Genomic DNA, 23,514 nt, shown 5'->3' with positions numbered 1-23,514 from the left:
TTGTTTTTCTTTTCTCTCTTTTTTTTTTTTTTGAGACAAATAGGAAATTTATTCTATAGTTTATCCCATTTTGTATGGCTTTCATATTTACTATTTAGTATTATCTATTATGTTACAATTTTTCTTTAAAAATTAGCATTATATTAAAATTGTGTATATTATGAAACTAAAATTTATAAAGAAGAAAGCCTTATTATATACCATTAAATATTTTGTACAACATAATAAAAAGAATAGCTTAACTGGTAAGAATAACAAAAATAATACACCCTCTGAAAATAAGTAAAATATAAATTGCATAAATTGGTTAAAAAACAGTGTAACTATATAAATATATCCTCACAATTTGTTACATCTTATTGATGCTTCAGTATAGGCATTACACCATTCTAGGTGATGTGATAAAGAAGACATTATAGACCTTACATTGTACCGTGGGGAGAAATGGTTATTAATTATACAGTTGTAGAACCATATTATTTAATTGTACAGTTACATTATTTAATTATAATTATCATAAATTTTTTGATGGAGAGGAAATCAGAATCAGTTCTAAGAAGACTTCGGCATTCCAAGAATGATGTCAAATGACCCCCTTCATGGTGGATTATGCACTTATTTACTGTGAGATACATTTCTTTTTCAGAGATTCCTTGTTTGTGTGTCAACTGTAGATTTTTGGTTTGCAGTTATTTTGAAGTTTTGATATAGGAGTCTCTCTCTCTCTCTCTCTCTCTCTCTCTCTCTCTCTCTCTCTCTATGTATATATATATATATATATGTATATATATATATGTATATATACATATACACACACACATGAGATTATTTGCAGTTGTTGTTCTCTTAATTGCAAGTTCATCTCCAGTGTCCTGCATTTGTACCCTCCTCTTGTCATGATTTCTGATTTTGTTGGCATAATTGTGCGTGGATGATTTCACATCTTTACTGTATATATATATACCTTTACTGGTGAGCCTTGTCGTTTGTGGTGTTTTTGTTTCCTGTTGCAGCCTTTTCTTTTCTGCCTAGAGAAGTTCCTTTAGTATTTGCTGTAAAGCTGGTTGAGTGTTGCTGAGTTCTCTCAGCTTTTGCTTATCTGTGAAGGTTTTGCATTCTCCTTCAAATTCGGATGAGAGCCTTGCTGGGTAAAGCAATCTTGGTTGGAGGTTTTTTCCTTTCATCACGCTAAGTATATCATGCCACTCCCTTCTGGCCTGCAGAGTTTCTGCTGAAAAATCTGCCAGTAACCTTATCGGGGTTCCCTTGTATGTTACTTGTTTCTTTTCCCTAGCTGCTTTCAATAGTTTCTGTTTGTCTTTAATTTTGGTCAGTGTGATTAACATGTGCCTCGGGGTATTCCTCCTTGGGTTTATTTTACATGGTACTCGTTGTGCTTCCTGGATTTGGGTGAGTGGTTCCTTTCCCATGTTAGGGAAGTTTTTGGCTATTGCCTCCTCAAATGTTTTTTCTGTCCCCTTCTCTCTCTCTTCTCCTTCTGGCACCCCTATAATAGGGATGTTGGTGTGTCTTTTTTTTTTTTTTTTTTTTTGTCTCTTTGCCATTTTCTTGGGCCACTCCGGCAGCATATGGAGGTTCTCAGGCTAGGGGTCGAATTGGAGCTGTAGCTGCCGGCCTACGCCAGAGCCACAGCAAGGCGGGATCCGAGCTGCGTCTGCGACCCACACCACAGCTCGCTGGCAATGCCGGATCCTTAACCCACTGAGCAAGGGCAGGGATCGAACCCTCATGGTTCCTAGTTGGATTTGTTAACCACTGAGCCACGACGGGAGCTCCCCGAATGTTGGTGCGTTTAACATTGTCCCAGAGTTCTCTGAGACTCTCTTGATTCGTTTTCAATCTTTTTTCTCTTTTCTGTTCTACATCAGTGGTTTCCACTAATCTGTCCTCCACCTTGCTTACTCTTTCTTCTGCCTCCCGTATTCTGTTGTTTGCTGCTTCTAAAGAATTTTTTATTTCAGTTATTGTACGTTGCATCTCTTCTTGCTTAAGTTTTATATCTCTTTGCTCAGTGTTTCCTGTACGTTGTCCATGTTTGCCTCCCGTTTATTTCCAATGTCTTGCATCCTCTTTAGCATCAACAGTCTAAAGTCTTTTTCCTGGAGGCTGAGAATCTCCTGCTCACTTAGCTGATTTTCTGGGGACTTTTCTTTCTCCCTCATCTGAGTTATAGTTCTCTGTGTTTTCATTTTTACCGGTTTTTGGTGTGGTGACCTTTCTACAGGTAATAGAGTTGTAGCCTCTGTTCCTTCTGGTGTCTGCCCCCCTTGTGGCTGAAGTTGGTAGGGGGGCTTGCTGTAGACTTCCTGATGGGAGGGACTGATGCCTGCCCACTGGTAGGTGGAGCTGATTCCTTTTCTTCCGGTTGGGGGGGGGGCTTTATCTCTGGTTGAGATTGGAGGTGGTTGTGTGCTGGGTCGGGGTCTTTAGGCTGCCTGTTTACTGAGGGGCGGGGCTGTGATCCTATCTGTGTTGTTGTTTGGCCTGGGGCTTCGCAGACTGATGGGTGGGGCCAGATTTTCCCAAAATGGCCACCTCCAGAGAAAGGCTTGCTGCTGAATATTCCGGAGAGCTTTGCTTCCAATGTCCTTCCTCCCCAACAAGCCACATTCACCCCTGTTTTCCCAGGAGGTCCTCCAAGAACTGCAGTCAGGTTTGACCCAGATTCCTGTGGAGACCTCGCTCTGCCCTGGGACCCAGTGCATGTGAAAGTCCGTGTGCGCCTTTTAAGAATGGGGTCTCTGTTTCCCCGAGTCCTGTGGAGCTCCTGCACACAAGCCCTGCTAGCCTTCAGTGCCAGATGCTCCAGGGGCTCTTTCTTCCAGTGCCAGATCCCCACACGTGGGAGGTTGATGTGGGGCTCACACCTCTCACTCCTGTAGGTGAGTCTCTGTGAACCAGTTACTTTCCAGTCTGTGGGGCTTTCCACCCAGGAGGTATAGGGTTGTTTATATCATGTAATCGCCCCTCTTACCTCTTGATGTGGCCTCCTCTTTGTCTTCTGGAGGAGGATATTGTTTTGAAGGTTTCCGGTCCATTTGGCTGAAAATTGCTCAGCCTTTGGTTGTGAGTTTTGTTGTTTTTAGAGAGAAGTTGGCCTCCCGTCCTTCTGTTCCGCCATCTTAATCCCACCTTCTAGCTTTTGTATCAGGTCTTGCTACTTCACCTTGCACTGTGATGTTATGGAGGCAGCTTCTTTCCTTAAACACCATGAACCAACCTCAGTTCGCGTCTTCATTTGTTTCTTCTGTAGCTTCCTCACCTCTCTCAGACTTTTTAGAATTGAAGAGAGTTAAGGCCTTGCTGTGGATTAGGCTTTTGTGGCTGGTTTGGTCTCATATCCAGACTTCTAAAACTTCCTCCATATTAGCAATAAGGTTGTTTCATTTTCTTACCATTTGTATGTAGTGGCATTATAAATTTTCTTTAGCAACGTTTCATTTGTATTTGCAACTGGGGTGTTTGGTGCCTGAGGTCTAGCTTTCAACCTGTCTTGGCTTTTGACATAGTTCCTCACTGAGCTTAATCATTACTTTAAATCAAATCATTAGGTTTTGATTTAAAGAGAGAGATGTACAGCTCTTCCTTTCACTTAAACACTACTTGAACAGAATTTCAATATTGTTGTATCTTGGGGAGTAGGGAGGCCTATGGAGAGGGAGAGAGATGGGGGTACAGCTGGTCAGTAGAGCAGTCAGAACAGGCATTTGTTAATTAAATTTGCTGACTTACATGGCATGGCTTTTAAAATAATTAAAATTGTCATCTCAGAGATTACCGATCACAGCTACCATAACAAACATAATAATGACAAACTTGAGATATTGTGAGAATTGTAAATGTGAGAAAGAGATATGAAGTGAGCAAATGTTGGAAAAATGGTATTAGTAGACTTGCTTGATGTAGGGCTGCCAGAAACCTTCAGATTATTAAAAATGCAACATCTGTGAAGAGCGATAAAGTGAGGTATGCTTGTATAGTTGGATTATGTTCTTAATTCAGTCAGCCAGTCTCTTTGCTTTTTTCTTTTTTCTTTCTTTTTCTTTTTTTTTTTTTTTTTTTTTTAGGAGTTGCATCTGTGACATATGGAAGTTTCCAGGCTAGGGGGTAAATCAGAGCTGCAGCTGCTGGCCTGTACCACAGTCACAGGAATGCAGGATCTGAGCTATGTCTGCGACCTGCACCACAGCTCATGGCAATGCCAGATCCTTAACCCACTGAGCAGGGCCAGGGATCAAACCTGCATCCTTATGGATACTAGTTTGTTTACCACAGAGCCACAATGGTGACTCCTCTCTGCTTTTGATTGGATAGTTGAACACATTTCCATTTAAAGTAGTTACTAATAAGAACTTATGCCTTTTGTACTGTTTTCTGTATGTTTTATGCCCTTTTTGTTTTTCAGTTTTTCCAGTACCGCTTCTTTTTTCTTAAATAGACTTTTTTGGTGTTGTGCCCTTTGGATTCCCTTCCTTTTTCTGTATACCTTTAAGGTATAACATGTGCTTAGGGGCACTGACCACCTTTTAGTCAAAATACCCAAGTATAACGTATAGTTGGCCCTCTGTATATACATGATTCCTCTGTATCTGAGGTTCCACATTCACAGATTCAACCAACTGTAGATCATGTAGCACCATAATATTTACTATGGAAAAACTGTGTATAATTCGACCTGTGTAGTTCAAACCTGTGTTGATCAAGGGCCAGCTGTTTTTCCTTGCTGGTTTCCATGAGGAATACAGTTATAGTAACATCCTAAATTTTAATAACTTTGAATTGATACCAACTTAGCTTCAGTGGTCACAAAAATTTTGTTCCTATGCATCTACATTCCTCTACTTTTATGTTGTTTTTATGAAAATGTATGTCTGTATACGTATCACATGCCCATTAAACAGAGGTCTGTAATTATTTTTTCATACATTTGTCTTTCAACCATGTAGGAAAGATAAAGAGGAGTTAATTTTTACCTATAGTTAACCTTTACTGGAGTTTAATTTCTTTTGGGGGGTCTTTGTGGCTTTTAGTTACTGTCTAGTGTTTGTTCATGTTAGCCTCAAAGACTCTCTATCCTGTTTCTTGTAGGGCAGGTCTCTTAGCAACATATTCCCTCACCTTTTGTTTCATTGTAATGTCTGTCTTTTTCCATATTTGAAGGATAGGATACCTTTGCTTGATTTGGAATTCTTGGGTGATAAGTGTTTTTCTTTCAGAAATTTAAAGATATCATTGTATACACCCTAATGCCCCCTCTTGAATTTGATGAGGAATCTACAGTTTAATCCTTTGTTTTTTTAAGTTCTATTGAAGTATATAGTTGATTTCCAATGTTGGGATAATTTCTGCTGTACAGCAGTGATTTAGTTATACATGTATACACATCTCTTCTTTTTCAGATTCTTTTCCCACATAGATTATCACAGAATAGTGGACAGTGTTCCCTGCGCTATACAGCAGGTTCCTGTTGGCCAGTTATTCCATATACCTCAGTGTGCATATGCCAATCCCACACCCGCAGTCCATTCCCCACCCTCACCCGACCCCCCCCCCCCCCGCCCTGCACATCCCTTTTAGTAACCAGGTTTTTTCAAAGTCTGTAAGTCTGTTTCTATTTTGCAAATAAGTTCATTTATATCCTTTTTTTTTTTTTAAGATTCCACATATAAGTGATAGCATATGTTTGTGTCTCACTGACTCACTTCATTAAGTATGATAATTTCTAGGTCTATCAATGTTGCTGAGATTGTGGTTTACTCTAATAGAGGATTCCTTGTATGTGATAGATTACTTTTCTCTTAATTCTTTAAAGATTCTTTAGGTTTTAAAAGTGATCACGTTATCTCTGTGTGGATCTCTTTGTGTTTATTCTTCTTGTGGTTTCTTGATGATTCATATCTTTATCTAATTGGAAACTTTTTATCCAGTATTTCTTAAAATATTCTCTCTGGCTCTTCCTCTTTTTCTTTTTTTCTGGCCACACCCATGGCGTATCGAAGTTCCCAGGCCAAGAATTGAATTGAATCTGAGCCACGCCTGTGGCAACATTGGATCCTTTCACCCACTATGCTGGGATGGGGATTTAACCTGCAACTCTGCAGTGACCTGAGCCACTGCAGTTGGATTCTTAACCTGATGCGCCATGATACAAACTCCAGCACAGACACTTTTGAGTGCCCCATTTTCCTAGAAAAACTTGCTCCTAGCTTTTCACTTTAGGCTCTTGTGTATTAGATTATATGCATGTACCATGATCTTTTGCCCCGGACATCTGTGGGGTTTTGTCTGCCTTACAGGAATACTCAACACTTAGCTGCCCTAAGTTTTTGAGCTTGTCAAAAGAATATGTATGTTGTGGTAGTTCTACAATAACCTACAGATACTTTAGAACAGAGAAACACAATTCTTTGCAAATAAAATCTGCTCTGCTCCGTCTCAAACCAGGAGCCAAGATTCTTCATTGAGATTGCTTGGTGCTATCTTCAAGACCTCTGCTAAATCCAGGGTGGTGTGGGTCAAGGGAAAGTAAAAATTCCCAAAGCTTCCCTACCATTTTTTCTGGCTTAGTATTTGTTTGGTTGTTGCAAACCTTTCACTCTCTTTTCCAGAGTCCTCAAAAAAAATTGGTTCTGATAGGTCCTGCTTGACTTTTTGATCTTTCTGTGGTGGAATGTGCCCTTGGAACTGCCTACTCCCCCATTTTTGCTAACATAAATCTGGATTTTTTGGATCCTGAAAGTCTTGAGTTTTGTTCTGAAATACAGTTACGTTCGTTGAAACAGTTTGATCCTCTCAAGTCCTGCTCTTATAATTTATTAGGTGAATCCAGAGCAGTGCTTAGTCTAGGGGTACTTATTCCCACTACTGAGGCAAGAGCTTTATGGGTCTTTTATCCAATGAATGCCCTGTGAGTTCTGAATTATTCCATTCCAGCTTGGGGAATAGGCACTGTTCTTGGCCCTTTGTGCCAGCTGGCTAGTGTTGCCTCTAATCTTTCTGGATGGGTTTTTTTTTTTTTTTCCAACCTCAGGTAATTTCTCTACTCACATGTTCTCTGCTTAATACTCAAGTGGTGCTGTTCCCATCTCTCTCTCTTTTTCTTTCTTTCTTTCCTTTTTTTTTTTTTTTTTTTTTGTCTTTTGAGGGCTGCACCCTCAGCATGTGGAGGTTTCCAGGCTAGGGGTCTAATCCGAGCTGTAGCCACCGGCCTACGCCAGGGCCACAGCAACGCAGGATCTGAGCTGCGTCTGTGACCTACACCACAGCTCATGGCAACGCCGGATCCTTAACCCAATGGACGAGGCCAGGGATCGAACCTGCAACCTCATGGTTCCTAGTCGGATTTGTTTCCACTGTGCTGCAACAGGAACTCCCCTCTCTTTTTCTGAAGCGCTTTCATTTCTGGTACTTTGTTTTGTCAGTTTTAGTTTTTTTGGTCTCACCAGATCTCTGTAACTTTTAGAGTGTAAGGGCTTGGCCTCAGTGTCTCTTTCTGAGTCTTGGCCTGGAAGATCTCTCAGGATATTAAACTGGGCCACACTGAGGCTCACCTTATTTGTATCTTATGTCTTCGTGATTGCTGTCCTTCCGTAGCTGATATCCAGTGTCTTTAGAACCATTGTCTTAAGTTATTTTCTCCATTTTTTTTTTTTTGGAGGCGTTGGTATGCATTGTTTCATGCAGGAGGCTAAATTTGGTCCTTGTTATTCCGTCTTGACCAGTCTCCTACTATTCCTTCTTAACCTTGATTTTTCTCTCTTATTTTATTCTTCTTCTGTTCCCTCTTTCCTTCCTTATTTTGATTATATGAATATTTTTAGCTCTGCATTTTAATCAGTTTAATAATGCAATTAATAGTGCATTTAAACGTAATTGTATTAAATTACCTTTTGGACTGCTTTTTCTGTGTTAGACTATTTTTGTTGTTTACATTTTTTTTTAATTAAAGTGTAGTTGATTTACAATGTTGTGTCAATTTTTGCTGTACAGTAAAGTGTCCCAGTCATACACACACACACACACGTACATATACACATTCTTTGTCTCATATCATCCCATCTCCATCATGTTCCAAGAGATTGGACACAGTGTCCTGTGCTGTACAGTAGGACTTCATTGCCCATCCATTATGAATGTAATAGTTTGTATCTACTAACTCCAAACTCCCAGTCCATCCCACTCCTTCTCCTCTTCCCCTTGGCAACCACAGTCTGTTCTCTATGTCTCTGAGTCTGTTTCTGTTCTGTAGATAGGTTCATTTGTGTCATAATTTAGATTCCACATATAAGTGATATTATATGGTATTTGTCTCTCTTTCTGACTTGCTTCATTAGTATGAGAATCTTTAGTTGCATCCATGTTGCTGCAAATGGCATGATTTTGTTCTTTTTTATGGCTGAGTAGTATATTTCATTCCATGTATGTACCACATTTTCTTAATCCATTCATCTGTCATTGGACTTTTAGGTTGTTTCCATGTCTTGGCTGTTGTGAATAGTGCTGCAGTGAACAAAGGGGTGCATGTATCTTTTTGAATTATAGTTTTATCCAGATATATATGCCCATAAGTGGGATTACTAGATCATATAGTAGTTCTATATTCAGTTTTCAGAGGTACCTCCATACTGTTCTCCATTGTGGTTGTAGCGGTTGTCATTCCCACCAACAGTGAAGGACGGTTCCCTTTTCTCCATACCCTCTCCATCATTTGTTATTCGTAGATTTATTAATGGTGGCCATTCTGAACTGTGTGAGGTGGTACTTCATTGTAGTTTTGATTTGTATTTCTCTAATAATTATTGATGTTGAACATTTTTTCACATGCCTCCTGGCTATCTGTATGTTTTCTTTGGAGAAATGTCTCTTTAGATTTTCTGTCCATTTGTTCTTTTCTTTTTCTCTTTTTTTTTTTCTTTTTTCTTTTTTGCATTGCCTTCCAAACAGACAATTTCTTTTTTTTTTTTTGTCTTTTGAGGGCCACACCCGTGGCATATGGAAGTTCCCAGGTTAGGGGTCCAATGGAGCTGTTTTTGCCGCTGGCCTACACCACAGCCACAGCAATGACAGATCCGAGCCGTGTCTGCGACTTACACCACAGCTCACAGCAACGCTGGATCCTTAACCCACTGAGTAAGGCCAGGGATTGAACCTGAAACCTCATGGTTCCTAGTCGAATTCATTTCCACTGTGCCATGATGGGAATTCCCTGCCCATTTTTTCGATTGGGCTGTTTGTTTTTTTGTTGTTGAGTTGTATGAGTTGTTTGTATATTTTGGAGATAAAGTCCTTGTCAGTTGCACTGTTTTCAGCTGTTTTTTTACCCCTTATGTAGCTTTTATCATTTTTTTTTTTTTATTATTTGCTTTGCTGTGCAAAAGCTTGTAAGTTTTATTAGGCTCCATTTGTTTAGTCATGTTTTTATTTCTATTGTCTTGGGAAGCTGACTAAGGCAAGGCATTCTTATGGTTTATGTCAGAGAATGTTTTGCCTATGTAATTTTCTAGGAGTTTAGTGGTATCTGTCTTATATTGAAATCTTTAAGCCGTTTTGAGTTTACTTTTGTACATGGTGTGAGGGTATGTTCTGGTTTTACATGCAACTGTCTAGTTTTTTGCTAGCACCCTTGCTGAAGAGAGAGGCAAGGATTAATATTTATTTTTGTAGCGGTTGCTGCAGGGATTACAAGTTGCATGCTAATAAATTTAATTTGCTGTGTACCACGTCACACAAAATGTAGAAACCTTGAAACTGTTTAAATCACTTCTACTTGCTCCTTTCCCAATCTTTGTTGCTCTTTGTCTGGCAACACTGGATCAACCCACTGCACTGGGCTAGGGATTGAAACCAAGCCTCCACAGTGACATGAGCCGCTGCAGTTGGATTCCTAACCCATTGTACTAGAGTGGGGACTCCATTTATCCAGTTCTTTTGGTGATAACTTGCCTTTTGGTTGTTTCAAGATTTTTATTTTTGGTTTTCTGTAGTTTTACAATGTGCCTATTTGCAGGTTTATGTTTATTTATCCTGGGATTTATTATGGTTCTTCAGTCTGTGACTTGCCATCTTTCTTCTGTTTTTGGAAATTTTTAGTTATCATCATTTCAAATATTGCTTTTGTGCTTTTCTCTTGTGTTTTTCCAGTACTCTAATTATATGTGCGTTAGGCCTAGTTATTATGTTATGTCTCCTGTCCTTTTTTTTTTCATACTTTTGTGCTAATGTTTTGAATATGTTCTTCCGACCTTTTTTGTTGTTCCTGTAATTCTGTTTTTGGTTATATATCTAAGCCAATATTAGTCCATCCATTTATTTAAAAAAATTTTGTTTTCCTTTTGTAATTTTGGTCTTAGTGTTAGAATTTTCAGTTCTTTTAAGAATTTTTTTTTAAAAATTGGCTGATTTTTTTTTTTTGTCTTTTTGTCTTTTTAGGGCCACACCTTTGGCATATGGAGGTTCCTAAGCTAGGGGTCGAATTGGAGCTATTGCTGCTGACCTAAACCACAGCCCTCACAATGCAGGATCTGAACCCTGTCTGTGACCTACACCACAGCTCACGGCAACGCCGGATCCTTAACCCACTGAGCAGGCCAGGGATTGAACGCATATCCTTATGGATACTAGTCGGGTTCGTTAACCATTGAGCCACAATAGGAACTCTAGTTCTTTCAAGAAACTTTTAATTTTGTGTTTTGTGTATTTGAATATAATAAACATACTTTAAAAAATGTGTATGTGTAAAACTCCAAAATACAAATCCGTTTTGATTTTCATGTTTCTGATGGTTTCATTCATGTTGTCATTGCTCTCTCGTATTTGGTAGTTCTCATTGTGCTGAAAATAATAATGAACTAGTAAGTAGGAAGTATTTGTAGCCAGAATGACATTGTTTTTCTCTAGAGAGGGTGTATATTAGTTTCTGTCTGGTGTTTGGGGGCACTTGTAGTTTAGTATTACATGAGTCAAATTTCAGAGTGTAAGATGATCAGAGCCCAGCTGCAGTCTCTGGGGAGGACTTATGTATTTTAAGTTTGTTGTCATTTTTGGCTTGCCAGTCCTGCAATGTTACAGCTGAAAGAGGGTGAGGGGTTTACTAGTGGTGTTCTCTTCTCCCTTAGTTGTCTGTGGACATAAATCCCTGCACTTTCAGCCTTCTAAACTTGTCAAAAGCACTATCCACTATCTCACCTGCTTTCTTTCAAATAGGCAAATGTCCTCTGGGCAGCAAAGTGGCCAAAAGTTGTACTTAACTCCCTGAACTTTCATCCTTTTCCAGTTTTTGGCCTAGCAATTCCGTACAATCACATCATCTCTTTGATACCTTTAGTCACATTTTGAATATTAAAAGAAACAGCATTTAATATGAATTGTTAATTTATTTTAAGTGAAATTAAAATAGCAAAGCAATTAGTATTAGTATTTAAAATATCAACAGTAATATAATAGTGAAAAGTTTAATGTTGACATTTAAGATTTAAAGTTTTAAAGTTTTTACTTTAGGTGTGATGCTGTAAAACTTCATACCTTTATAGTGGTTCTCAGAGGAATTATTGATCTGAATAATTTAGTTTTCTCTTATAAAAATTCAGCGTCAGCGCCGTCATCTGAATTTAAAAATTTTCCCTTTATTTGTTACTGTACTTAATAACTGGAGAAATGATTAAGAGCCTTTTATCAGTAGTGGGTTTTTTTTTTTGTTTTCTTTTGTTTTTTGGCCACACACATGGCATGCAGAAGTTCCCGGGCCAGGGATCAAAGCCCTGCCACTGCAACAACCCAAGCTGCTGCAGTGACAAAACTGGATCCTTAAGCTTCTGAGCCATAAGAGAACTCCTTATCACTAGTGGTTTGATTATCAGTCAGTAGCAAGGATTTGTTTATGCAGTACATTTGCTTAAATAGGCATTTAAAGGATCTCTTCAGAAAGTTAGTGGGTTTTTTAGAATAAATTTTACTGGAGTATAGTTGACTTAAAAGGTTGTATTTGTTTCAGGTGTACACAGAAAGTTATTTTTGAAAAAGTTTACTGGAAATTGGAAAAATGACATTATTTTTGTTTATTTTTAGGTTGGGCTCATGTCGTTTGTGCCCTGTATATTCCAGAGGTCCAGTTTGCCAATGTTTCTACAATGGAACCAATTGTTTTACAGTCTGTCCCGCATGATCGTTATAATAAGGTACAGTGGATATATTATCGATGTTTGAATACAATTTTTGTTTTAAAATTGGAAAGTGTAAAGGAATTTATTTATTTTTTTTTGTTTTATTACAGGCCTTCATGAAAAAATTTAAATTAACAGGCCTCCATCGATTTGGAAAAAGTGTAATTACTATGTTAAACTACAAGTATTAAAATATGTTACTAAGGTCACAGGAGCACAAAACATACATACATAGAGAAAACCATATAAGTTTTTATACTAACCTAGGTATTTAATATTCTAATATTTAAATTCTATAGACTTTTTTTTTTTTTTTTTTGTCTTTTTAGAGCAGCACCCATGGCGTATGCAAGTTCCCAGGCTAAGGGTCGAATCAGAGCTGCCGCTGCTGGCATACACTACAGCCACAGCAATGTGGGATCTGCTGTGTCTGTGACCTATACCACAGCTCATGGCAGTGCCGGATCTTTAATCCACTGAGCGAGGCCAGGGATTGAACTTGCGTCTTCAGGGTATCTAGTTGGGTTCGTTAACGCTGAGTCTTGACGGGAACTCTGACGTTCTTTAAGAATTACTAACCTTTATGTTCTTTCAGACATTAAAGCTGTATTAAATTTGAATTAATCATTATTTGGTATAATATTCATTATGAGAATATACATCCTGTCTTAAAAAATAGTCCTGTCTTAGAGTATTTGCTCATCTCACCTCTTCAAATTGTTTTTTTCCCCCAAGAGAGGATTTTTTGTTGTTACCTTTATAAAAAAAACCTTAGTTAAATTTGCTTTTTTTCCTATATCTTTTTCTTGATTTAGTACATTTATATTATTGCTTCATTCTCTTTTGCATATTAGCTGTGCCTTTAAACATAGTGTTACCATTTAACAGAAAGTACATGTTGATTTATTCTGTGGAGAAAGTGTCATTGCCGCCAATTATAAAATTTCAAAATATTTAATATTTTCTAATATAGATTGTTAATATTTATTCTAAAAATTGGAAAATATGGAGAATATAAAACACAAGACAAAAATCATTCAAAATCTTCCCATTGAGATCCTCCTATATTTTTGTGTATGCATTTTTACATATATAGTGGTAAAAAATTGGGATCATGTTGCTTGTACTGTTCTGGTTTTGAAATTTATTAATCCTGACATATTTTTGTGTCAATAAGTTAATATTTTGCCATTATTTTTAGTGGGTATTTAGCATCTAATACAAAGTATTACTAGTTTTGATAAAATATAATTTATTTTAGGAACCCCCTCCCCCTTTTTAATGGCCACACCTGTAGCATATGAAAGTTGCCAGGACAGGGTTTGAATCTGAGCCAGAGCTGTGGCAGTGCCAAATCCTTTACCCACTGTACCAGGCTGGAGATGGAACCTGCACCTCCACATTGACCTGAGCTACTGCAGTCGGATTCTTAACCCACTGCACCACATCGGGAACTCAAGGAGCCCCTTATTGTTGAAGGGCCTCATCTGGTGTCCAAAGATGTATGTACTGGGTGAATTTCTGTGTAACAAGGTATGAACATTTTTGAAGCTTCAATACATTGTGTGAAATTGTCCTAGAATGCAATTTTTAATTTAATAATCAGAGTACTGGTATGTGAGATTGTGGATAATCTTATATCCTGTTAAGTGCACTGTTTATTACCGTTAAAACAATCTTGGCTTTTCTTTTTAGTGAAAAATATTACAGTGTTTGATTTTCTTTGAGTACTAGTAAGGTTAAATATCTTAAAGTTTTTTTAAATGGTTATTCTTATTTGTTAATTGATCTTGAATAGCTCTTTGTTCATTTTAATATTGTAATGTTTTTGTTTTATTTTAGAGTGTTTTTCTATTTTGGAGATTCTATTCTTTTCTCTTATATACTTCCTATGAATGCTTTTGCCCATAATTTAATGTTTGCTTTTTAATGTTCATTATGTCTTTGTGGTTTTTATTGTTGGTATTCTAGCAGGTTATTTTTTTTCTAGTTCAGAGGTTTAAAATTCTTATGTAATTTACTTAACTACTCCTTACTGTTTCTGCCTTCGTTGTCATGCAAAAAAAAAAAGCTTTCTCTACATAAATGCATAACTGTTTTCTTGGTACTTTCAAAATTCATTTCTAAAAATACTGTTTTTTCAGTTTTGAATTAATTTCAAACTTTCACAAAAAGTTGCATTAATAGTACAAACTCTTCCTCTTCTAAACCATGAGAATAATTTATCAAGATAACACTGACACCCCTGAATGCTTTAGTATGTATTTCCTATAAAAAAGGACTTTTTTCTACATGACCGGACTATACTCATCAAAATCAGGATATTACCATTTATGTACTATTATTTTCTACTCCAGATACTTCACCACTGTTTCCCTAATTTTCATTCATGTTTTTTCAGTAATGTTTTTCAATAGCAAAAAAGATCACAGATTGCATTTTCTCTCTTAAGTCTCCTGAAATTTTTAAAAAATTCTATGGCCACACCTACTGCATATGGAAGTTCCTGGACCATTGAATGAATCTGAGCCACATCTGCAGTCTATGCCGCAGCTACAGAAACACTGGACCCTTTAACCCACTGTACCAGGCCAAGGATCATACCCACACCTCCACAGTGACCCTCGCTGATGCAGTCAGATTTTTAATCCACTGCACCAGCAGGAACTCCCTCTGCTGAAATCTTAAATGGTAGCTCAGTCTTTCTCTGACTTCAATAACTTTGATACTTCTGAATATTATAGGCCAATTATTTGTAGAATGTCCCTCTATTTTGGTTTTTATAATGTTTCTTCGTGATTAAATTCAGATTATATATTTTGGGCAGGAATACTGCAGAAGTGATACTTTGTTCTTCTCATAGCATCCTATCATGTGGTACATGATTTCAGTTTTCTCATTACTGGTGGTTTTTCCTTGATCACTTGGTTAAGGTGGTGTCTGCAGGATTTCTCCACTGGGAGGTTAATCTTTTTTCCCTTTGTAGTCAACAAGCATATTATAGAGTAGTGCTTTGTATGTAAATGTCTTGTTTCTTGTGCTACCTGTTAATATTAGCATCCATTATTGTTTCTTTGCTGAATTAATCTATTACTATGATTGATGGCAAATGATGGTTTTCTAATTCCTTCTTTTACACTCATTAGTTGGCAGTCTACTTTAAGGAAAAGCTTTCTCCACTCCCCAATCATATGTGTTATAATGGACTAATATGGACCAATGTGTTATTATTTTAGTTTAATGGTTATTCCTCATTACTGTCACTTATTGTTATGCTCATATTGTCTCAGGTTTGGCCAGTTGGATGCCTTCAAGCTGGTTCTTGTGTCTTTTGAGATGTTTTTATCACTCTTTGAATATTTCTTTACTTTGGACAAAACATTATGTCCCAGCTTCATCTTGTATCATTCCTGTCTTAGCCCTAGAATAGCCATTTCTCCAAGGAGCCTGGATTCCTTTTAGGTGAGAAAGGTATTTAGAAATCAAAGTGGACACTAGGTATGCTCATTGTTATTGGCGTGTTGCTACTTCCAGGCCCTCTCAGTGTGTATGGATACAGAGAGATACACACATTCACATCTATTTCTTCTCTATACTTGGAAGTCAGTGAGGTCACAAGGATAATTTTTTTTTTAAGGTTGTACCCATGGCATATGGAGGTTTCCAGGCTAGGGGTAGAATCAGAGCTGTAGCCGCTGGCCTGTGCCACAGCCACAGCAACACCAGATCGGGCTGTGTCTGCGACCTGCACCACAGCTCAGGACAACGCCAGATCCTTAACCCACTGAGCAAGGCCAGGGATTGAACCTGCGTCCCCATGGGTACTAGTCAGTCGTTTCTGCTGAGCCATGACGGAAACTCCTCACAAGGATAATTCCAATGTAATACATGGATGTATATACACATACACAGATATCTATGTGTATTTCTATATCTGTCTATCTATATGTATATATACGTGTATTTATTGCCTATCTTTCTATTTAGAGAACTGTCAACTCCAAAGAATTTCTTTTTTTTTTATTTTTTATTTTTATTTTTATTTATTTTTTTATTTTCCCACTGTACAGCAAAGGGGTCAGGTTATCCTTACATGTATACATTACAATTACAGTTTTTCCCCCATCCTTTCTTCTGTTGCAACATGAGTATCTAGACATAGTTCTCAATGCTATTCAGCAGGATCTCCTTGTAAATCTATTCTAAGTTGTGTCTGATAAGCCCAAGCTTCCGATCCCTCCCACTCCCTCCCCCTCCCATCAGGCAACCACAAGTCTCTTCTCCAAGTCCATGATTTTCTTTTCTGAGATGTTCATTTGTGCTGGATATTAGATTCCAGTTATAAGTGATATCATATGGTATTTGTCTTTGTTTTTCTGGCTCATTTCACTCAGTATGAGATTCTCTAGTTCCATCCATGTTGCTGCAAATGGCATTATGTCATCCTTTTTTATGGCTGAGTAGTATTCCATTGTGTCAAAGAATTTCTTAGTAATTTCCTTAAACATAATCCAACAACATAAGGTTTATTGTAATTTTTCTTTCCAGTGTTTAGGAGTCTGATGCTGGATAGTGAGAAATCTGACTCCCATTATCCTCAATATATTTATCTGTTTGACCAGTCTCAACCAAACTTTTATTGCTGCTGTCCCCTAACACAGAGGCCATCCTAACCTCATTCAGGCTCCACATCTCACTTTAGGTTGCTGCTGCTTCTCTACATGTCTGCCTTTTTTTTTTTTTTTTTTTTAACTATTTTGGGGATTTGACATCCAGCTTCAGTTTGACACTACCCCTTCCTCCCTCCAGGGTTGGTCTTCTCACCTTGCTCAGGTTCTGACACCTCTTGGCACTACTGCCTCCACCCCACCCACAACATGGTCATGAGAGACAACCCTACTGGGGCTCTGAGCCTTGAGTTGGGCTGCCATCCATCCTAGGAAGGAGGATACCATGTTTTGCCCCCACCTCATGGCTTTAAGACTAAAGTATTCAGAGGAGTACAGGAGTATGAATTATTTGGATATAAATCTTATCCATTTAGAGTTAATTTTAGAGTATGGTAAGGTATGTGTAACTTTTCCTCTCCCACATGTTTTAGTCCACTTTTCAACAGTATTATTGAATAATATATGTTTTGCACAGTGATTTTTTTTTTTTCCTTTTTTCTTTTTATGGCCTCACCTGCGGCAGATGGAAGTTTCCAGGCTGGGGGTTGAATTGGAGCTGCTCCACAGCCACAGCAACATTGAATCTGAGCTGCATCTGTGACCTTCCCTGTTGTAGCTTATGGCAACACCATATCCTTAACCCATTGAGGCCAGGGATTGAACCCGCTTCCTGACGGACAAAATGTCAGGTCCATAACCCTCTGAGCCACAATGGGAACTCCTTGCAGAGTGATTGGAAATACTATTTGAATCATTAAATTCTTGGGCATTCTTGACACTTTTCTGTTCCATTAATGTGTCTGTCTATTTTTATACCACACTATTTTAAATTATTATGGTTTTAAATACATTTTGGTACATGGTAGGACAGATATTCTCATGTATTTGTTTTTTAAGATGAAAATTAGGACTAATAGAATACAATTTTGATTTTACTGGTATAATAGTGAAATATTATTTGGGGGAAGAATTAACCGTTTTGCAGTATTAAATTTCCCCTTCCAGAAACTTAATGTATCTCTCCATCAAATTTTTTTTTCCTCTTTGTAGTTTTCCTTATATGTGGTTGGTATATATGATTCTTGATTTTTTTTTTTTTTTTTACGATTGTTGGTCTGTATAGTTAACCTTAAAAACTTAATATTCTGTTCATGAATGTTCAGTATGGCTAATAAGGGACATGTAATTCTGAAATGATAGGAACACTTAGAAAAATGAATTGCTGAATTTTGGAATAAATCAGTCCTTTATTGGTGATAGTAAAGGATAATGTGGGGGACGATTGGTTAATGTGTTGGGCAGTTACTATGGACCTCCTTTGCAGCAAGCGTTGTGTTGGACACTTGGAATTCAAAGATGCGTAAAATATAGGATTTATCTCCATTTGGCACTTTGTTAGACTGTCAAGTAATAAATGTATAATTACAGTGTGCGAACATGATAATAATAAAAAAAAAACTGAATGGAGTACTATGGACGATAATGAAAGGAAGGATTATTATTATTATTATTATTATTTTGTCTTTTTAAGGCCGCACCCATGGCATATGGAGGTTCCCAGGCTAAGAATGGAATCGGAGCTGTAGCTGCTGGCCTACACCAGAGCCATAGCAATGCCAGATCTGAGCCGCCTCTTCGACCTACACCACAGCTCACGGCAATGCTGGATCCTTAACCTACTGAGCAAGGCTGGATTGAACACGCAACTTAATGGTTCCTAGTTGGATTCGTTTCCACTGTGCCACAACGGGAACTCCCAAAAGGAAGGATTATTTTTATCAAGGAATTGAATAAGTCACTCAAAGATATTCTAAGGGCTTTGCACAGCAATGTGGAATTTGACCTGTTTGAGAAAGAATCTAATAATTCTAGATAGAGAAGGTAACATAAACTAGAGAAATATGTGCAAAGGAAAAGTGGTAGGCAGTTTACAGAATAAATAATCTTGTGTGGCTGGGACATTTGGAGATTTAGGGATTAAAACAAGGAAAATTTCCAGAACATCTGTATAACATATCCAGTTGAGTTGCAGAGAATTCACTTTGACTCATATTGTTAAATTTTCCATGTCATTAAATATACAGTGGCCAATTTCTGTAGCATTTGTCATCAGATTCTTGTTTTTATTTTTTGACCTTTCATATCAGTTCCTCATTTCACTGACGTATATACCTCATGTTAATAAACTGGAATGGTGTATGTTACCTTTAAGTTGCCTTTCAATAATCTTTGAGAAGTGGGAAGATTGGGGCAACATAGAGATTTGGGGACTTTTCTTGTGTTCATTAGACTTAAGAAAGCATTTAGTTTAGAAAGCTCCAGTTTCCATAGAGAGTAGTTGGCATTTGATGTACATATCCTGAATTTTTCCTTTTGGTAAGCTTTTATTTAGTGGGTGGCCATGAAGGAATGAGTGTTATAGGAAGAATCATAATAGACCAAGCAAACAAACAAAAAACACGGTAAAATATGGTGCCATTGTAAAGCTTTACAGTAGAGGAAGACTTAGAAATTACTACCCCAAATTCATTTTTTTTCCTAGATGAAGAGTGGTACGTAGGTATTAGGAGAAGTTCTGTTTTTGTTCTCTCTCTCTCTCTTTTTCTTTTTTTTTTTTTTTGGAAGTATAGAAGATTTACAAAGTTCTATTGGTTTCAGGTACAGCAAAGTGATCCAATTTTATATATATTATATTTATGTATATAATTTCTTTTTCAGAGTCTTTGTTATTATACTTTATTAGAAAATATTGAGGAGTTCCCTTTGTTGCTCAGTGGTTAACTAACCTGGGTAGGATCCATGAGAATGCGGGCTCGATCCCTGGCCTTGCTCAGTGGGTTAAGGATCCAGCTTTGCCGTGAGCTATGGTGTAGGTTGCAGATGCGGCTCGGATCCCACATTGCTGTGGCCCTGGCGTAGGCCGGCGGCTACAGCTCTGATTGGACCTCTAGCCTGGGAACCTCCATATGCCGCAGGAGAGGCCCAAGAAATGGCAAAAAGACAAAAACAAAAAACAAAACGATAATATTGAATATAGTTCCCTATGCCTTACAGTAGGGCCTTGTTGTTTATCTATTTTATAGGTAGTAGTATGTGTAATATTAATCCCATATTCCAGATTTATCCTCCTCTTTTCTCCTGTGGTAACCAAAAGTTTGTGTTCCAGGTCTATTAGTCTTTTGTGTAAATAAATTCATTTGTATCATTTCTTTTAGATTCAACATGTAAGTGATACCATATGTTATTTGTCTTTGCTGTTGACTTAATATGATAATCCCTTTGTCCATTCATGTTGCTGCAGATGGCATTATTTCATTCATTTTATTGGCTGAGTAAATAATATTCCCTTGTTTTTAGATATATCCACATCTTTATCCATTTATGTGTTAGTGGACTTTTATTTTCTTTTTTTTTTTTTTTTAATTTATGTTTTTTTTTTTCCCCTCTCAGTGAGTTTTATTACATTTATAGTTGTACAGTGATCATCACAACCAAATTTTATAGCATTTCCATCCCAAAGTCCCAGCCTCTATCCTTTGGAAACCATAAGTTTTTTAAAGTCTGTGAGTCAGCTTCTGTGCTGCAAAGAAGTTCATTGTGTCCTTTTTGTAGATTCCACATGTAAGTGATAGCATGTGATGTGGCTGTCTCACTGTATACTTCACTTAGCATGATAATTTCTAGGTCCAGCCATGTCTTTCCATCTGTTTGTGTCATCTTTGATGTCTTTCATCAGCATCTTATAGTTTTCAGAGTACAGGTCTTTTGTCTCTTTAGGTAGGTTTATTTCTAAGTATTTTATTCTTTTTTGATGCAATGGTAAATGAGATTATTTCCCCAATTTCCCTTTCTTATCTTTTGTTGTTAGGATATAGAAGGGCCGTCGATTTCTGTGTATTAATTTTGTATCCTTCGACTTTGTCAAATTCGTGCATGAGCTCTAACAGTTTTCTGGTAGTTTCTTTAGGATTTTCTAGGTATGGTATCATGTCATCTGCAAACAAGTAATAGTTTTATGTCTTCCTTTCCAATTCGGATTCCTTTTATTTATTTTTCTTCTCTGATTGCTGTGGCTAGGACTTCCAAAACTGTGTTGAATAGTATTGGTGAGATCAGACGTACTTGACTTGTTGCTCATCTTGGCAGGAATTCTTTCACCTTTTCACCATTGGGAATCATGTTAGTTCTGGGTTTGTCATATATGGCCTTTATTATGTTGAGGTAGGTTCTCTCTATGCCCACTTTTCTGGAGGGTTTTAATTAGAAATGGGTGTTGGATTTTGTGAGAAGCTTTTTCTGCATCTATTGAGAGGATCATGTGATTTTTATTCTTCACTTTGTTAATGTGGTGTATCACACTGAACGATTTGCGGATATTGAAGAATCCTTGCATCCTGGGAGAAATCCTTCTTGATCATGGTGTATGATCCTTTTAATATATTGCTGGATTTGGTTTTTTAGTATCTTGTTGAGGATCTTTGCATCTATGTTTATCAGTGATACTAGCCTGTAATTTTGGTTTTTGGGGGGTGTCTTTGTCTGGTTTTGGTATCAGGGTGATGGTGGCCTTACAGAATGAGTTTGGGAGTGTTCCTTCCTCTGCAGTTTTTTGGAATAGTTTCAGAAGGATAGGCGTTAGCTCTTCTCTATATGTTAGATAGAATTTGCCTGTGAAACCATCTGGTCCTGGACTTTTGTTTCTTGAAAGTTTTTTAACCACAGATTCAATTTCAGTACTTGGGATTCGTCTGTTCATCTTTTCTATTTCATCTTGGTTTAGTCTTGGAAGATAGTACTTTTCTAAGAATTTGTCCATTTCTTCTAGGTTGTCCATTTTATTGGCATATAGTTGCTTATAGTAGTCTCTTATGATCCTTTGTATTTCTGTAATGTCTGTTGTAACTTTTCCCTTTTCATTTTTAATTTTATTGATTTGAGTCCTTTTATCTTTTCTTGTCTTTTTGTCTTCTTTTTTTAGGGATGCACCCATGGCATATGGAGATTCCCAGGCTAGGAGTCTAATTGGAGCTACAGCTGCCAGCATATGCCATAGCCACAGCCACAGCAATGCCAGATCCGAACTGTGTCTGCGACCTACACCACAGCTCACAGCAACACCAGATCCTTAACCCACTGAACGAGGCCAGGGATCAAACCCGCAACCTCATAGTTCCTAGTTGGATTCATTTCCACTGTGCTTCCATAGGAAATCTGAGTCCTCTTTTTTTCTTGATGAGTCTGGCTAAGGGTTTATCAATTTTGTTGATCTTTTCAAAGAACCAGCTTTCCTTTCATTGATCTTTTCTATGATTTTCTTCATTTCTATCTCATTTATTTCTGCTCCGATCATTATGATTTCTTTCCTTCTGCTAACTTTATGTCTTGTCTGTTCTTCTCTTGCTAGTTGCTTTATATGTAAAGTTAGGTTGTTGGTTTGAGCTTTTTCTTGTTTCCCTAGGTAGCCTTGTATTGCTATAAATGTCCCTCTTAGAATGGCTTTTGCTGCATCCCATAGGTTTTGGAGTGTCATATCTTTGTTGTCATTTGCTTCTAGGTATTTTTAAATTTCCTCTTTGACTTCTTCAGTGATCCATTGGTTGTTTAGTAGCATGTTGTTGAGTCTCCACGTATTTGTGTTTTTTTCTTGTTGTTGATTTCCAGTCGTATAGCATTGTGGTCAGAGAAGATGCTTGATATGATTTCAGTTTTCTCAGAGTTACCAAGGCTTGATGTGTGGCCCAGCATGTTATTAATCCTAAAGAATGTTCCATGTACACTTGAGAAGAATGTATATTCTGCTGCTTTTTAGATGGAATGTTTTATAAATATGTGTTAAGTCCATCTGGTCTAATTCTTCATTTAGGGCCTGTGTTTCCTTGTTGATTTTCTGCCTGGATGATCTGTCCATTGCTGTAAGTGAAGTGTTAAAGTCACCAGTGTTATTGTGTTATTGTCAACAACCATTGTTAGCTCTTGCCTTTTATATTGAGGTGATCCTATGTTGGGTGTGTATATATTCACAATTGTTATATCTTCTTTGTGAAGTGATCCTTGATCATTATGTAATGTCCTTCTTTGTCTCTTACAGTATTTTTTTAAATTTTAGGTCTGCACCCACAGCATATGGAGATTCACAAACTAGGGGTTGAATTGGAGCTACAGCTGCCTGTCTACACCATAGCCACAGCAACGCAGGATCTGAGTCACATCTGTGACCTACACCACAGCTTTCTGCATCTTGGGATCCTTAATGCACTGAGCAAGGGCAGGGATTAAACCCGCATCCTTATGGATGCTAGGCAGATTTGTTTCCACTGAGCCACAATGAGAACTCGCTGCCTCTTATAATATTCTTTAATTTAAGGTCTGTTTTGTCTGATATGAGTATTGCTACTCAAATGTACTTTTGAGTCCTGTTTGCATGGAATATATTCTTCCATTCTCTCACTTAAGTGTGTCCCTAGAAGTTAAGTGGATCTTTTGAGGATAGCAAATATATGGGTCTTGTTTTTGTATCCATTCAGCAAGTCTATGTCTTTTGGTTGGGACATTTAGTCCATTTACATTTAAGGCGATTATAAATATGTATGTTCTCATTGCTATTTTATTAACTGTTTTCAATTTGTTTTTGTTGCTCTTTTTTCTTCCCTTCTTCTCTTGCTCTC

The 23,514-nt window shown here is 37.5% G+C and overlaps 1 protein-coding gene across 50 annotated transcripts in view; it reads left to right on the top strand.

The window, feature by feature from the left end:
• Positions 1-23,514, top strand: part of MLLT10 (MLLT10 histone lysine methyltransferase DOT1L cofactor) — a 244,119-nt gene that overhangs the window by 75,868 nt on the left and 144,737 nt on the right. For 46 of the 50 annotated variants that reach the window (XM_084980343.1, XM_084980363.1, XM_084980336.1 and 43 more), the window contains one exon: positions 12,085-12,194. In XM_084980343.1, coding sequence (XP_084836469.1) covers positions 12,085-12,194 — 110 coding nt within the window. Of the gene's footprint in view, positions 1-12,084; positions 12,195-12,289; positions 12,447-23,514 lie in introns of all 50 variants that reach the window. The other 4 variants (XM_021064943.2, XM_084980353.1, XM_084980351.1 and 1 more) reach the window with 1 other exon arrangement.

Source organism: Sus scrofa, chromosome 10, assembly GCF_054392235.1.
Source record: "Sus scrofa isolate SSC_HxYL_T2T_F1_AM1 chromosome 10, Sscrofa_HxYL_maternal_Yorkshire_Landrace_v2.0, whole genome shotgun sequence".
NCBI lineage: Eukaryota > Metazoa > Chordata > Mammalia > Artiodactyla > Suidae > Sus > Sus scrofa.
This window is presented reverse-complemented; position numbering and strand designations above follow the sequence as displayed.